This window comes from Phyllostomus hastatus, unplaced genomic scaffold (assembly GCF_019186645.2).
Source record: "Phyllostomus hastatus isolate PE091 unplaced genomic scaffold, TTU_PhHast_1.1 phas_contig_40, whole genome shotgun sequence".
NCBI lineage: Eukaryota > Metazoa > Chordata > Mammalia > Chiroptera > Phyllostomidae > Phyllostomus > Phyllostomus hastatus.
In genome coordinates, this window is record NW_025333872.1 from 14,475,612 (window position 1) to 14,493,037 (window position 17,426).

A 17,426-nucleotide genomic window follows, 5' to 3' on the forward strand; every position below is an offset into this window, starting at 1 on the left:
TAGAACTCAGATCTCATACTCAGCAGAACTGTTAAAGTTGGCAGTTACTGGATTCTAATCCACTGCATCCAAACATTTTTCAGAATGACACATTTGTGAACTAGAAGACTGAGGCAGTGGGGGGTGGGGTCAAGTCCCCTCTCTCCCAACCACATCCTAACATACCACATGTGGCTATATGTAGATGTGACTCAAATCTTTAACTGCATCCAAGATTTCTTCCAGCTCCAGATGCTACCAGACATCTCAACTCAGTTGCTGGTCTGGCATCTCAGTCTTAAAATGTACAAAATTAAACTCATGATTGCCACCCTCCCAACCCAAAATCTGTTCCTCTTCCCATCTCAATAAACAGCCTCATCATCCATCCAGAGCTCATGCCTGGGAGTCATCCTTGACACCCACACCATCCTGGAACAAAGTTGACAAATGATGTCTTCACATAATGTGAAAGCCTCATAATCTACAGCCTGAGAAACCCAAACATAACCTACTAAACTAACCATCCCTGAAATAGATGTTTAATAGGCACATCACTGTGATTCAGTGCCTGGTATTCTTCTGGAAGATAAATTGACTTTTTTAACCACTTACTTAAAGTCTGTGGTAGTTCACCCAGAAAACAAACTCTGAAAGTGGAGGTGGAGGAGAGGGAAGAGGCCAACAAGTCTAATCAGAATGTGCTGCCTGCATTCACGACTCTGGCATTAAACAGTTTTCCTGAGACTATTAGAAGGGGCTTGGAATCAGAGTTAACATTACCTGAAAATTTAATTCAATTCTCTAGATTTAATTATTTAACAAAATTTTATTTCCAAAAGGAATAACTAATCTCTCAAGTGGATACTGCTGCCTATTTCTTTCATATAATTGCTGAGGGCAGGAGATGAAATGACAATTTATTAAGAGGGTTCTAAAAATGACAGAATATTGTGGACATGCAAAGGTTAAGGGTTTATTTGATTTTGAAAGAAGTCAGCAATGCCACATATCATTTGACAGTAAGAACATTCCTTTTCCCTCTTTCAACTTCCCAACAAATACTTCTCTACCTTCTGAAGCGTTAGCCTCCTGGCATGAAGCAAGGAACTTTATCCTCTCGTTAGTGAGATTTCCTCGTATGGTAATTCTTCTGCTGAGTAGAGCCACTGTGGCCTTTAAAATATGGTGCTGTCCAGCCACCCAATTCTCTGTGAAGTTGTAAGAATATCTAAAAAAAAGAAAAGAAACATCTGTAGACACGACTCTGAATCTTATTAAGGAATAGTAAGCCACTAGATTTGCATAATATTCTATGTGGAGGTCTATTTATTTAGAAACTCAAATACAAAGGAGTGACCTATGTTCACAAGTATGTGAAAATGAGGAACTATACTGAGAATTGCATTGACCATCTACTATAATATGGAAGTTCTAGAGTCTTACAGGAGAAATTTGCTTAAGAAGTATAAATCTTCTTAACAGCAACTTGCCAAACAGTGCATGCTTTGTAATTTTCTTGTCAAAATATCTAGCATTATTTAAGTAACATTAGATCATCAAAAGACCAAAAAAAGTCCAGACACCAACACAATTAAAACCTCATCTGCTTCCACCTAAGGTAACCCAGCTGTCACTCAGTACCTCAAGGGTGATCTCAGATGAAGGTCTGCATTGTGCACAGTGTCCACAAGGACAGTCTCTTCCATGGGTTTGTCCCCTTTGACCCCCATTCCACTGATGATGACAACTTCATCCCCAGAGAGCCAGTCTACAGCATCTTCCAGAGCCAACACTGTGTCATGGGCATGGGCAGCTGCTCGAAGATGGGTGACAATTATTTCTGGTAGTGAACCTAAAGCAGTGGGAGGAACATTTGCCTTTAGACACTTGAATAGTTAATACAAATGTGGCATTACTCAGCCAAAGAACCTTGTGAACAAAGAACTTGGGACAGCAAGTTTCAGACTCAATAAGCACCAATGCCTTCACTTTTCTCAGTTTTTTTTTTTTTTTACCTGTCATATGGTAACAATAAAACTAATCTGGGACTAACAGGGGAATGCTAAGAAAAATACAAAAACAAAAAGAGCTAGGAATTGGAGTCAGACTAGACTTACAGTTGAATCGTAGTATTGCCATATTCTAACCATGTTCCTTTGGGTAATAAATTCAAGAGAGGGCTTTATTTCCCTGACTTACAATGTATAAGTAGCAAGGCCTTCCCCCATAGGGTTTTAGAAGGATTAAACAAAGTAATATTTATGAAACATATAGTTTGGACCTTGTCACAAAACAGACCCTCAATATTTGTCTTTTCCTTCTCTACATCACTCTGTTTTGAGTATATAATTTTACCACTTCTTTCTTATTCCAAGTAAAAGGAAAAAGCTATTAGAAGTCTATAATGAATTTCTAATCTGAAGACTTCAACTCACTTTACAAATAGTGTTAGTAGAGTGCAAATTCAGTTACCTCAGATTGGTTGTGCTAAAACATGGCATATTAAATGATCCTTTCAAACTCTAAAATTGGATGTATTCAACATAGGATTGCTATGCAAACTTGGAGGGTAACTTGTGTCTCTAGGTACCTTGGTTTGCTTTAGAATCCACAGCATCCACCTGGTCCTCCCATGCCAGTATGCTTCTCTTCTACTATCAAAGATTCAAGAAGGTAGTCTGTCTCCCAGTTTACTCTGGCCTTTTCCAGGAAGGGTCAAGGCAAAGTTTTTTTTCAAGGCATTTTCTAAAGCAATACTTGAATCACATGACTTACTCCCAATTCCTTCTTCTTTCCTCAATACATTTCCTTCCTCCTTTGCAATAGATCATAATTCACCTTTAGCCCACAGCAACTTACTGTCCTCCCCTACTGCACTAAAATAATATAATAATACTTGAATCTCTGGTGGCCAACAATAAATCATTTTCAAATTATTTTAAACTTCCCTCTTTATTTATTTGTCTGTTGTGTGTGGGCATTTGTACTAATAATGCTGTTCTAGGCTTAGAAAGGTCTCCGGGTTAATGATGTAATTTTTGAAGTTTACTTGGGCAATAATTTCATCTTAAAAAACATTTAAAGAGTTCAAGATTTCTAATTATAGGGCAGGTAAAAATTAAGACATAAATCATCCTCAAAGAAAATAATTTTAACTTTATTTGCTGTTTGTTTTAACCTTTGGGAAAAATAATATGAAATAAAGTTTATTTATATGTATATGAATGTATATGTGAATTTCTATGATTGGTTGTTCCATGTCTACACAGGAAAATCTCTAATGAGAATAGAAAATGTTTATCAAAGGCAAAATGCTATTAAAATCTGCAATCAATTGTTCACAATATTCTATATGCAACAAACACTTACTATGCACTTATCAGCATGTAAGCTACCCATGGCAGAACCAAGAGTAGAGACGACAAATATATTTCTCAACTAATTAAATCTCTTAATCAAATGAGTGAAAAAAATCAGAGAACCTTTGAAATGCATTTTTAATTATTAACATAAACTATGTTCTTTCAAATGTTGATAGAACTTCTTTAAAGCAGTAAAATGTCATAATTTATTCACTCTCATCACAAAACCATGACTAAAACATCAAGCCTCTTTGTTTCATGGGTTCAGCCTTGTATTTCTAGCTATATAGTACATACTGACATTTGGATGAGGGATCATCATCTCAAATTCAAGAATGTCAAAATAATTATAATAATCAACTGAGCTGGATATTCTTCTGGATATTCTGCATTATTATTTTTTAAACTTTGCTAAAGTATTTTAATTACATCCCTTCTTTGTCTCTTAACCTGTAGTACCTGCCTACAGTACTGAGTAACAAAGTGCCAAATTCCCTTCTTGACTTTTAAGATTCTCCATAATTTCATTCTAATTTATTGTCTCTGACTCCTTAATAAACTCTCTATTCCAAGAAGTCTAGTCTCTTCACCTCTTCTCACTTAACAAGCTCATTCCTACCTCTCCCTTTGCCTATTCTGTCCCTTCCACCTGTGTGTCCACCTTCTTCATGTCACCAATTCTTCTACCTCTTCCATTGGATTTCAGGCAGCACTTTAACCCATGATGATGTCCACCTCCTCCTATGGACATTATAGTGCTTTGGGCCCTTACTTACTCAAAAGTGTGTGCATCTGAGGTTTAGGCATGCCCAAGCATGTCCAGCTAGTTTATGGGTCATTCATTTGTATGAGTTGCTTTAACAGGGTAAAGAAGCTTACATAAGGAACAGTTGAGAAAAAAAAAATCCAGAGACAGCATGAGATCTGTCTCAGACATGGGTTCTCTCTCCTGACTGCTGAACCTGAAGAAAGAACCTGAATAAACTCTTCAGATGGATTTTGCACCTGATGTTCCACTGTTGGGATTCTCTCATCAACTTACTCTGCCTCATTCTTCAGAATGATGTTAAACTTGATTCCTCATCAAAGCCTCTGAGACTTCCTAACTAGGTCAAACCCTCACATCACCTTGTTCCTCTCCTTTCTAGCACTTAATACACTGCAATTTGACCTCTGTTTATATAACAGAGGTCTCTGTTTCCCTCCCTATTAAACCTAACAAGAGGAGTTAGACCTATATTTGTTCACCATCCTAGTACCAATGCCTATCACATTGGTGCATATAATATGTGTCCAATAAATATGTATCAAATGAGGGAAATCATGACCAAGTCAGGGAGAAACAAGCACTCCAAAATTTTGGTGTCCTGATGATTATGTAGGGCCCTGAGTGGGAGAGAGAGGAGGTCACAAGGCTTCATTATGGGATGTAGCACATTCCTATACCTCAGGGTTTGACCACCTGGCAGCAACAGAAGCCTGTGTCCTTGGCACCCACGTGTTCAGTACTCTCATGGCAGGTATCAGCAGTGGGGGCTGGGATAAAGCAGCCCTCAGCATCTTCCTAAATGGAGGACATTGGCCAAGAGAGCCAAAATAGGGAGAAATGTCCATGAAAGATACTTTCATGAAAGATGCAGCAAACTAGTTGCATGAAATTTGTCATGAGAACATCTATAATAAGCAGGCAGGAAGGTTGGAAAGGCTGCAGGTTCTATGAGAGTTGGGGGAGGTACACAGTAAAATTTTTGTGATCACTACTAAAATATCCACAGGCTGAGAAGTCTCAGAGAGGCCTGGGGAGATCTGGGTGTAACCAGTAGTCACTAACGTGTGTTTCAGTACTAAATTATTCTGTAATAATTACAGTGCACATGTCCTATCTCCCCATCTGGACAGTTAGCACCTCGAATGCAGGGCCACTGCTTTATGTTTCTTTTATATATGTCAAAATTCCTAACGTGGTCTTGGGCTCAAGACTAGCATGAAATCCATTGTGATTTCATTAACTATTTTGAATATTGCCTTCTAGACCTTTATTTGAAAACCTCCATGAAATATATACCTAAATGAGTATATAATAACTAATATGTAAAAGTTACCACAAATAACACAAAATTTATTAAGAACTTAGAATAAACCAACCGATGCTAAATAGTTTTACTCCCTAGTAAGAATCGTTTCTGTTGCTATTGTTTTTTCTTTTAAGGGTGCATACAGATTAGGAAGTTAAAATGTTTCAAGGACAAGATTACACAGCAACAAGATGTCAGCACCAAATTCTGAAATTAGGTCTTCTGAATCCAGAGCCAAAGAACTGGACATATAATGGAATTCTTGGCCTCTGGAAATATCTATAAATTAATTTTACCCAGTAATATTAAATACTCAAAAACTTATATTCTTTACTTCATAAATGTTATTTAAATGCCACATAAGGTGGACTGACTGATTCTCTGATGAGGAAAGCTTTGCACACACACATTTCAAACAAGTCATTTCATTTCACAGAACCCTTAAGAAACTCAGGTTGGGCAGCTGCTTTCCTTTCCCTACTACAAATAAAAAAAATAAATAAAAATACAGTTTAAAAAGCTCAATAAGTTATGAATATACTTAAATGAAAAAGGGTTATGTTCTCAACCTGTAATTTAATACAATGTTTAACCACTTTGGGCTTTCAACACTGACCTGTTAGCCAATAAACTATTCATTTACTCCCACTAATAACTTCTCATAATTGTATTTCCTACAAATTATTGTTCAAGCATTTCAATGCCATTCATTCATAATTACATAGTCCCAGAGAACCATCTTACCAAATGGGCATGAAGAAAAAGAAAATAATCTTTGTGGGTCGACACACTTTAAAATAACTAATTTGTCTTCTGTTTATTTTGTGGGACCTCAATCTTTACTCTAACTGAATAACCACCAAATCATTTAGGGGAGAGAATCATTTCCTTAAAATAACGTTTGTGTCAGAATAGAAATATGAAGAAACTCAGGAAAAATTAGGAATATTTTTTTCAAATGTAGGAAAATTATTCTCCTCCCTTTTTTCCACATGACGCTTTACCATTATCCATAATAAAACACTGTAAGTTATGTTTTCTTCTGTAGAGATGAATATCTGTGAAGAACTGGGGAGACACACATAGTGGGAACAGAATCCCTGTCCTCCAGGCCCATGACCAGTATAGGAAATAGACAAATGTGAAAAATGTACCATGTTCAGTGTTAAGGCAGAAGAATGCCCAGAGTCCACTGGTCCACGGACACAGGGCATCTCTCTTGTGCAACAGAAGGGTTGTTTCTGGGAATGAGATCCCAAAGAGATGATAACTGAGCTGGACCTTAAAGGATAATCCATGGTGGACAAGATGACATAATTGGCAGAGCACTCTAGACAAAGGCAGTGGTGTACACAATGGTGTGGAACAACGTGACACATTCTAATAACTGCTATAATGTGTGTGGTGTGGCCTGACTGCAAGGATGTGGAAGGGAAGGGAACCTGATGAGTCAGCAACGTGCACCTAGAAAGGTGAGCAGGGCCCATGGAGGAAATGCCTCACAGGCTCTCAAAGACCTTGGATTTTATTCCAAATGTGATTTGGAAACCACCAAAGAAATATGTGGGCTGATATGGCTCAGTTGGTTGAGTATCATCATGCAAAATGAAAGGACACCGGTTTGATCCTCAGAGAGGGCACATGCCTAGGTTGTGGGCCTGGTCCCAAGTTGGAGGCATGTGAGAGGCAACCAATCAATGTTTCACTCTCATATTGGTGTTTCTCTCCCTCTTTCTCTCCCACTCTTCTCCTCTCTCTGAAAATAAATAAAATCTTTTTTTAAAAAAAAGAAATTATACTGTTTTGAGACTAGTGATATTTTAAACCCAGGACGACACATACCAAACTGAGAAGAGAGTCCATAGTGAGAACACATATTTACTGAAGATTGGGGAGAATGAGAAAAAATCTGAGTCAAGTCCTGGAAAGCAGGAGCTTGATGTGTTCCATCAACTAAATGCCAATCAGAGTGTGTGGAGCAAGGTGAATGAGACAGCATGGTGTGACTGGGAAAAATGATGCAGGGCCTTGTTGGCCTGTTTTGAAAAACTTGAAAAATCTCATTCAAAATAGTTACATGATCAAGTTTATTTTATTTTACTTTTTTGTTGTTCAGTTACAGTTGTCCCAATTTTTTCCTAATTACTCTCCTTTGTCCCACCCACCCCCACTTCCCACATTCATCTTTGTCCATGGGTCCTTTATACATGTTCCTTGACTTGACCCTTCCTCGTCTTTCTCCATTACCCTCCACCACTTCCCTTCTGGTCCCTGTCAGTTTGTTCTTTATTTCCATGTACCTGGTTCTATTTTCTTGCTTGTTTGTTTTGTTGATTAGGTTCTACTTATAGGTGAGATCATATGGTATTTGTCTTTCACTGCTTGACTTATTTCACTTAGCATAAAGGTCTCCAGTTCCATCCATGCTGTTGCAAAGGGTAGGAGCTCCTTCTTTCTTTTTTGCTGCGAAGTGCTCCATTGTGTAAATGTACCAGTTTTTTGGTCCACTCATTTGTTGATGGCTGTTTCCAGCACTTGGCTATTGTAAATAACGCTGCTATGAACATTGGGGTGCATAGGTTCTTTCGAATTGGTGTTTCAGGGTTCTTCAGGTATAATCCCAGCAGTGGAATTGCTGGGTCAAAGGACAATTCCAATTTCCTGAGGAAATTCCATACTGTTTTCCACAGTGGCTGCACCAGTCTGCATTCCCACCAACAGTGTGGGCCCTTTTCTCCACAACCTCACCAGCACTTGTTGTTTGTTGAATTCTTTATGATGGCCATTCTGACCACTGTGAAGTGGTATCTCATTGTGGTTTTAATTTGCATCTCTCTGATGGCTAGTGATGCTGAGCATCCTTTTATGTGTCTTTGGGCCCTCTGTATGTCCTCCTTGAAGAAGTGTTTGTTCAGATCCTTTACCCATTTTTAATTGGATTGTTTGTCTTCCTAGTATGGAGTTGTGTGAGATCTGTACATATTAAGACAAGATCAAACCCTTGTCAGAGGTATATCATTAGTAAATATGTTTTTCCATATAGTTGGTTCCTTTTTCATTTTGCTGATATTTTCTTTATCCATGCAGAAACTTTTTAATTTGATATAGTCCCATTTGTTTATTCTTCCTTTTTATCTCTTACTCTAAGGGACATATCAGTGAAAATATTGTTGCATTGTATATCTGAAATTTTCCTGCCTATGTTCTTCTCCAGGACTTTTGTGGTGTCATGTCTTACATTTAAGTCTTTTATCCATCTTAAGTTCATTTTTGTGTATGGTATAAGCTAGTGGTCAAGTTTCTTTTTTTCTTTTTCTTTTCTTTTCTTTTTTTTTTTGCATATAGCTGTCCAGATCTCCCAACACCATTTGTTGAAGAGGCTATTTTACTCCATTTTATGCTTCTGCCTCCTTTGTCAAGTATTAATTGACCGTAGAGACTTGGGTTTATTTCTGGGCTCTCTATTCTGTTCCATTGATCTATGTGTCTGTTCTTATGCCAGTACCAGAGTGTTTTGATTACCGTGGCCTTGTAATATAGTTTGATATCAGGTATTATGACCCCTTCTGCTTTGTTCTTTTTTCTCAAAATTGCTGAGGCTATTCAGGGTCATTTATGATTCCATATAAATTTTTGAAATCTTTATTCTATAACTGTGATATATGTCATTGGTATTCTAATAGGGATTGCATTAAATCTATAGATTGCTCTAGGTAGTATGAACATTTTGATGATGTTAATTCTTCAAATCCATGAACATGGTATATGCTTCCATTTATTTATATCTTCCTTAATTTCTTTCTTCAGTGTTCTGTAGTTTTCTGAGTACGAGTCTTTTACATACTTGGTTAAGGCTTTTCTTGGGTACTTTATTTTTCTTGTTGCTATAGCAAATGGGATTTTTTCCTAATTTCTATTTCTGATAAAGGTCACTCTGGATGTTATATGAAGAACAGACTGTAGGAAAGTGAATGAAAGTAAGAAGACTATGTAGAAAACTCCTGTAGAAGACTAATGCAGTATTTCAGACAAGAAGTTTTGGGAGTTTGAATAAGAGTTAAAAAGTGGATCAGGAGAGAAATATAAAAACTGGAGATTTCTTTTGGATAATCAAAAGGAATGGAGGTAAATCTAGAGGTAAGAAAGAACATATCAATGCCTCATAGGTCCAGAGCTGAAGCAAGTTGGCAGATAAACAGAAATACTTGGGGAGGAAATAATAAGTCAATTCAATAAATATTTATTGAGCACATATTATTTGCCACATGCCATTTGCTATTCTAGGTACTAGGAATACAGTAGTGAGCAAAACAGTAAAAAAATCCTTGCTTTTATGTAGTTTATGTTCTAGTGATACTCAGCTTTAGATAACAACTTTAAACAAGTTACATTTGAGATATTAAAGACAATATACAAGTGAAAGGAAACGTCTGGAGCTCAGAAGAGAGGTCCAAGGCTAGGTATATAAAGAAATGACAAACAGAGGTAGTAATCCATGGGAACAGGTGGAATTACTTGGGAAAAGGTATACTGTTATAAATGAAGAATACATGAGACCACACCCTCAGGAACCTTGAAGATTGGACAGATGAGAGGGAAAAAAAAACTAAGAAGAGTAGTAGAAGGAAGAAAACAAAATGAAGATATACACTTACCCATAACTAAACAAAAGAATACAGTGGAGAGAAAATTTTATCCTTCCATGCAACTGCTTGGGGACTTATTCTTCCCATCCCTTTATTCTTTTGTTATTGTGGTCTTTGTTGCTGTTGTTGTTGTTAGGATATGGGCACCCTGACCAGCATCCCTTATACTTGAGTCCTATTCCTCATTGTTCATTTCATCCCTCTGCCAATAGAAGGTTAGGCTCACAAGAGCAGAATACGAGCTTTGAGGAGAAAAAGATGGTGAGAAAATCCTGCCCTTCTACTATTTTTCATTTCCCTTTCTTTCTGCTAGCACCTGGCCCAGATCCTGTGGTCATACACTATCTTTAACAACAGTACGAGATGACAAGTAGCCAGGGAAAGTAGAGAAAATTTGACTACCACTGATTATTCTACTTGTGTCTAAGCTGACTCCCTCTGCTCCCAGAGCCCACACTGTGCCAGAGCCCGTGACTAGGCCACAAAAGCCACTTATAAAACAGAGGTACTGAGAACACCCCCTGTGACTCCTATGCAATAAAAAATAAATTGAAATAGTAGAAACCTAATGGAGAGAGATGTGTCCCTGGAATCCCATGTTGGAAATGGGCCTACCTTTCCATACAATTAGCCTAATACTCAGTGGTCTGCCGCTCCACCCCCATTAGCATTATATAACAAGGAGATTTAGGTGAAATAGACTTTCGAGGGTTCACTTATTTCCTTAACCACAATATTTATCAGCATTTCTTTGAGAAAAATATATTTCAAGTCCCAAACAACCAACTTACAAGGCAACTCTTTGAACCCAAACCATTTGTGAATTGGAGGTGATTCCATTAACTGTACTTCAGAAGAGAAGACTGTGACATTAGCATCAATATAAGACTATCTGGCAGACCAAAGAGATTGAATGGGGGCAGTTTTCACATGCCATTTCCCTCTGCCCTTGAGAACCATTTGCTATGAAAGCTCCCTCGGATGAAAAGAAAACCTGGCAGGGGAATCCTGCGTGCCCATGCCTGTGTGTGTTCACTGTGAGCCTCTGCATCGTTGCTGGTTAATCTCTGGTGGTACCAAGTGAGCAGTGAGTATGTGCCTGCAGGAAGGAGAGGCGCACTAGAGCAACCCTCTCAAGGTACATACCATCTGGCTGCATCCGCAGTTGATCAACAAACATTTCTACATGAGGATAAAAAGGGACTGGGCACAAAGCCTGTTTCCAGTGCTAAGAAGAAGTTTTCCACTCCTTTGGCATAAAGGTTTAGACCAAGGCTAAGCAAGGCTATTTGAGTGGTGCAAGGAACCATACTTTGAGTAAAGGCTTTTTCTAGATGTATAAAAGAAAACCTAGGTTTTGTTTCTAATCTGAGCTTTTCCATTGCTAGTTTGATTAAAAGTAAATGACCAAGAAGAATCAAAAGATAAAGCTCAAAATACCAGGAAATAGCACATTGTAAGATAAGCAAGACATCTGAAACATGGGTCCGAGCTCCTGTGAGGATTTCAAGCCAATTCTTCCGAGGCCATCTTTAGGCCCCACAGAACTGCAGCAAGGAGTCGTTTACTCAGAGGGGCAAAATCTGCTTGGTCAGAGTTAAAGTCTTCTGTGGAATGCCCTTAATAACCACTTCTAGTTATTGTCCAAAAAATATATAAAAATTCAGACACATTTCTAACCAGGTAATCATTTTGATAATAATCACTATGATCTATGTTTTGGAGTAGAGGTGACAATGAGGAGAAAAAGAGCCAATATTTAATAACATCATTTCTTTTAGAAAAGAAATAAATGTAAAAGGTATAAAATAAAAATGTAGACAAGCAAAAAGAAGACAATAAAAGTATTCACAATCTTAATATAACACATGAATATGTGTCTTTCCTGTCCTTTCATGTGTTGGCAAAATTTTATTTTTTATTTATTATTTAAACAAAAATAATTTAATTCTGTAAATAGCATTTTAAATTTTCTCTTAATATAGTGCAAACATCCTTCAGCTGTATCATATATTTAACATTATGAATGCATAACAGTATCCCATTTAAAATGTATATTTTATATACTAATCCCTTATTTATTCATATTCATTTTTCCTATTATAATAGCTCTCATAAACAATGCAAATGTGAAAATATTTAAGCATTATTTATATTCATACTTACGATCATCTCCTTAGAATAAATTCCTAAAAGTGGCATTGCTATGTCAGGGCATATACCTAGTTTTAATCCTTAGGATATAATTACCAAATTTTCTTGCAGAAAGACTGAACATACTTCTATACTCACTCTCAACATATTTTAGAACCAGTTCTTCAGACTTTCTACTATGTTTTAAAAATTTTGGCCAATTTGATTGTTAAGAAAAAAATTACTTTTGTTTTCATTTGCATTTGATCCTTTGATTCTTGCTTCTTTGAGTCTAATGAAGAGAAACTAGGAGAAAACTCATGAAAACCTAACACAGTCCCTCATCTGAACACAGAATATTCCCAAACCCTGTCCATAGACATTTATACTAACTGGACATTTGCATTAATTTTGCTGATATGTCTATGTACATTCTTTGCCAGATTGTTGATTTGTCCTAAAAGTTCCTTATTTGTAAAAAGCATTAATCTATATGTGTATCAAACAACAATTTAGCATATGATAACAGTAGCCTTTAAAATTTCCAGAGATATGATACTGAATTAGTTTTTTATTGCTGCTATAACAAATTACTACAAAATTATTGTCTTAACACAAACATATTGCCTTATAGTTCTGGAAGTTAGAATTCTGAAATTGGTTTCACTGAGCTAAAATCAGGGTGTCAGCAGGCTACTACCTTCTGAAGGCTCTGAGAGAAAAATTTGTTTCCTTGTCTTTTTCATCTGCTAGTGGTCCTCCTATTCATTGGTTTGTGGCTGGAGGGGCCCCTCCATCTTCCACGTGCCTCACTCCTGTCTCTACTTCCTTCATCACATCACCTTCTCCTCTCACTGACTCCTCCTCTGTCCTTCTGGTGGAGACCAATGGGATTACATTGGATCCACCTGAATAATCCAGGATAATCCCCCCAGTTCAAGATCTTTAATTTAATCACAACTGCAAAGTCCCTTTTGCCAACTAAGGTAAAGTTCATGGGCTCCAGAAACTGAGACATGGACATATTTGGGAACCAATTTTCAAACTATCATAATTGCATTGTTGAATACTGTTTAGAAAACTGTCTTGCATGTGAAGAAAATAGATAATTAATTTATACACTATAGCAGAATGTATCCTGGATGGATTATGGTAGGGCTTGGCAAACATTTTCTGCAAAAAGTTGGATAGTATATAGTTTTAAGTTAGCAGGCCAGGTGGTCTCTGGTGCAACTACTCAAGTCTGCCATGGCTGCATGAAGCCACCATAGATGATCCCTATACAAATGATTGTAGCTGTGCTTCAACAACATTTTGCTTATAAAACTTGTCAATGGGTCAGATTTGGACCATGGGCCATAGTTTGCTGACTGGATTAAAGAAATTAATGTGAAATTTAGCAGCCACTCTGGAAAACAATATGGAATTTCCTCAAAAAAATTAAAAATGGAACTGCCTTTTGATCCAGCCATTTCACTGCTGGAAATACACCCTAAGAATCCCAAAACATTAATTCAAAAGAACCTATGCACCCCTATGCTTATAGCAGTGTTATTTACAATAACCAAGTGCTGGAAGCAACCTAAGTGCCCATCAGTAGATGAGTACATCAAAAAACTGTGGTACATTTACACAATGGAATACTAGGGAGAAGAAAGAAAGAAGGAGCTCCTACCTTTGCAACAGCCTGGATAGAACTGGAGAGCATAATGCTAAGTTAAGCAAGCCAAGCAATGAAAGACAAATACCAGATGATTTCACTTATAACAGGAATGTAATGAACATAAAAAAACTAACAAGCAAAATAGAACTAGAGACATGGAAACATAGAAGAGACTGACAGCAGCCAGAGGGGAGTGGCGAAGGGGACAATGGTGGATAGAGGGGAAAGAGACTATTAAAAGAACATGTATGAATGACCCATGGACATGGATAACAGCATGGGGATCAACTGCGGGAGCAGGGGACAGGCTGGGTTTAGAAGGGCCAAGGGGGAACAATTGGCACAACTGTAATAGACTAACAATTTTTTAAAAAACAGGGAGCAAGAAAGAAACAATAAAAATACCAGAAAACAAATGGGTAAATTTTTATATAGTTTTTGTATATGAGTTTTCTAAATGTGAAGTCAAAGGCAGAAAGCATAAAGGAAAATATTTGTAGATTTGCCATCACAGAGATCAGAAAATGCCATGAAAATATGGAAGGTAAACAGCAAACTGGGAAAGAAATGGACTCTCTGTGCTCTGTCAAAAATGTTACAAAAGGAACCACAAACAATACAGCCCTACTTGGGAATGCAAAATAACCTGAAAAAATTAAAATTGGGAATTCTTCCAAAATCTTGAAAGGAGTATCATCTTTTTGTCTTTCTGCCACAAGTAAATACTGTGTGTACACAAAGTAGAAACAAGCCTGTGTGCATTCTAAACCTACAAAGAGGATGGAGTGAATATTTCTTACCTCCCCTTCTGGACTTTAGTCTGAACATCTATTAATATAAGGTGAAAGTAGCAATCCCAGTCTTTCTTACTCTGCAAAGTTGTTGTGGGTCAAATAAGAGAAAAGAATGGGAAGCAGCTTTGAAAATTATAAAATGCCAGGATTTAGGTAAAATCTAATTTTAACAAATACTGACAACATGCCCAATTAATGGTACTCTTTCTCCACAACCAGGCCAAAAGCAATATTATTAATAGTATTTCTTTGATGATACACATGGAAGAATTCTCTTTGAAGGAAAAATTACAAGCTCCTCCCTATGTAGCAGTCTGTTTACTTAACAAAGTTGGATTTCTTTTGGTATGCAAAAGTGTTAAAAGAAAACTAAAATCCACACTATATTAACCATTTAATAGACTAAAAGTTTACTGAGACCTAGAGCATTGCAGTTTGGGTAGGGGTTGGATAACAAGGCAGGAAGTATGGGCAGAGACTTGGTTCAGACAAAACATTATAATCGTGTTAGAAATTTTAAACTTTACCCTAAAAACAAATGGGAAGCTACTGAAAAGTTTTGAACAGAGACATGATGTAAACAAATCTGTGCTTCTCAAAAATCACCTTGGCTACAGGGTAAAGAATGAATTATTGAGGAACAAAAATGAGAACTATAAAAGATAAAAAGAAAGCTTAAACAACAGTCTGGACAGAAGTTGATGGTATCGTGAACTAAGGTGTCAGTGATGGAGATGGAGAGAAGCAAATGGGCTCATGAGTTATCCAAGAACTAAACTCAACACTTGGTAATGGACACAACACAGGGAACAACCGAGATTGTAAACAATGATAACCAGGTTTCAGGCTGACAGATATAATGGGAAATGATCCCATCTTTAGAATAATAATGAGGCAGCTTCATCAAATTAAGTATAAAATAGTAACATCACAATAACTAACATTTATTGAGCAGTTGTTCCATGTCTGTTACTATGCTAAGAGCTATATATGTTTTATTTTATTTAAACTACATAAGACCCCCTGGCTGGCGTAGCTCAGTGGATTGAGCGCGGGCTGCGAACCAAAGTGTCGCAGGTTCGATTCCCAGTCAGGGTACACGCTTGGGTTGCAGGCCATGACCCCCAGCAACCGCACATTGGTATTTCTCTCTCTTTCTCCCTCCCTTTCCTCTCTAAAAATAAATAAATAAATCTTTAAACTACATAAGACCGCTGTAAGAACTGCTTTAGAATCAGCTTCATTTTATAGATGGGAAAACTGAAACACTTAAGGAGTTGACTTTTTCAAAGTCCATCCGCTGGTTAGTAGTAGAAATGATATTTGGATCCAAACAGCCTATTTCCTCTAACACTCAACCAGAGAAGATGAGTGAGTGAATGCTCCATGACTGAGCAAGGTCAGGTTCATGTGAAGAAGGTGTAGAATATGAGCCAAGATCTTCATGTTCTAGCAAGAAAGTAAACTATAAAAATCTTGAGAGGAAGAGATGAATCTTGGGGCTAGTTATTCCTCTTTGGGTAGCTTTGTGTCAAGACGAGAGATTTGATATCTTCATGGATTATGTGTCCAGGACATGATGTAGAGTCAGTTATAGAAAACAGGATCCACTTTGGTGCCTGTGATGGTTAATTTTATGCATCAGCTTCACTAGGCTAAAGGATGCCTAGACATTGGCCAATTATTATGGGTATGTTTGTGAAGGTGTTTCCGGATGAGACTAACATTTGAATCCACAGATGAGTAAAGTTGCCCTTCTGAGGATGAGTGGACCTCATGCAATCCACTGAAGACCTGAAAAGTACAAAAAGCTAAGTAGGAGGGATGTCCTGCCTGAACCACCTCCCTGGTCATAGTGGCAGTTTCAGTGATGAAACTGTCAGACTGAAACCTGGTTATCATGGTTTATGACCTCGGTTGTTCCCTGTATTGTGTCCTTACCCAAACAAGGGCTGGAGTTAATCTTGAGACTTTTGCTCAAGCTTTTCATTTAGTTATTCACACAACAAATATTTCTTAAAAGTCTACTAGGAGTCAAGGCATTGTTGCAGGAAATGGGGATGCTGTAAATGAAAAACAGGAAAATCTCTGCCTTCATGATGTATACATTCTACTGGAGGAGACACTAGAAAATGTACAATAACAATGATAAATAACCTGTATATAATGCATTGCTGTTGCAGGTTAAGGGTATAAAACAAAGGAGAGGTATGAAATGTTAATGGAAGGAATGTTGAAATTTGCTCAGGTCAAATGGCCATTGGAAAGAGTCACCTGGAGCTGCTGGGACCCACTTCTGCCTCCACTAGAAAAAGCTTGATTGAAAATAAAGCCAAGTCAGGGGAAAGTAGAACCAAGAGCTGCAGGGAAACGAAGTACTAATGACTATCAGACCTCCTGCACTTGGCTGTGCCTCAAGTCTTTTCAGCTATATGAGGCAATACAAGATGCCTTTATTTTTTGTTTGAATTCTGTTTTCTGTCACTTTCAACCAAAAAAAGACCTGATGAATGCCAGCACTTTCAGGTATATATAGAAACTTCAAGTATCTTACAATGTGTTTCTAAGTGGGGTTCCTGCTGTACTTGGATTATTGAATAGCTAGAACTCATTTCTAATTAGCAGAATGCATTCACATGTGAACACCTAAAATCCTAAAGACCTTAAAAACAGCACATTCACTTTGATGTGTTTAAACGTTCAAGTGTGCTTTAGACTCTTAATTTAAGGAATTCTTTTTTATAGATTGTCCCAAGGTCATACTTGTCCTG

General features: G+C 37.4%; 1 protein-coding gene across 7 annotated transcripts in view; it reads right to left on the bottom strand.

Annotated features, from left to right (window-relative positions):
• PKHD1 (PKHD1 ciliary IPT domain containing fibrocystin/polyductin) overlaps positions 1-17,426 on the bottom strand; it is a 450,367-nt gene that overhangs the window by 280,768 nt on the left and 152,173 nt on the right. For all 7 annotated transcript variants that reach the window (XM_045843325.1, XM_045843324.1, XM_045843319.1 and 4 more), the window contains 2 exons: positions 1,624-1,834; positions 1,053-1,210 (listed from right to left, as the gene is read on the bottom strand). In XM_045843325.1, the coding sequence (XP_045699281.1) occupies positions 1,053-1,210; positions 1,624-1,834 (369 nt within the window). The remainder of the gene's footprint in view (positions 1-1,052; positions 1,211-1,623; positions 1,835-17,426) is intronic.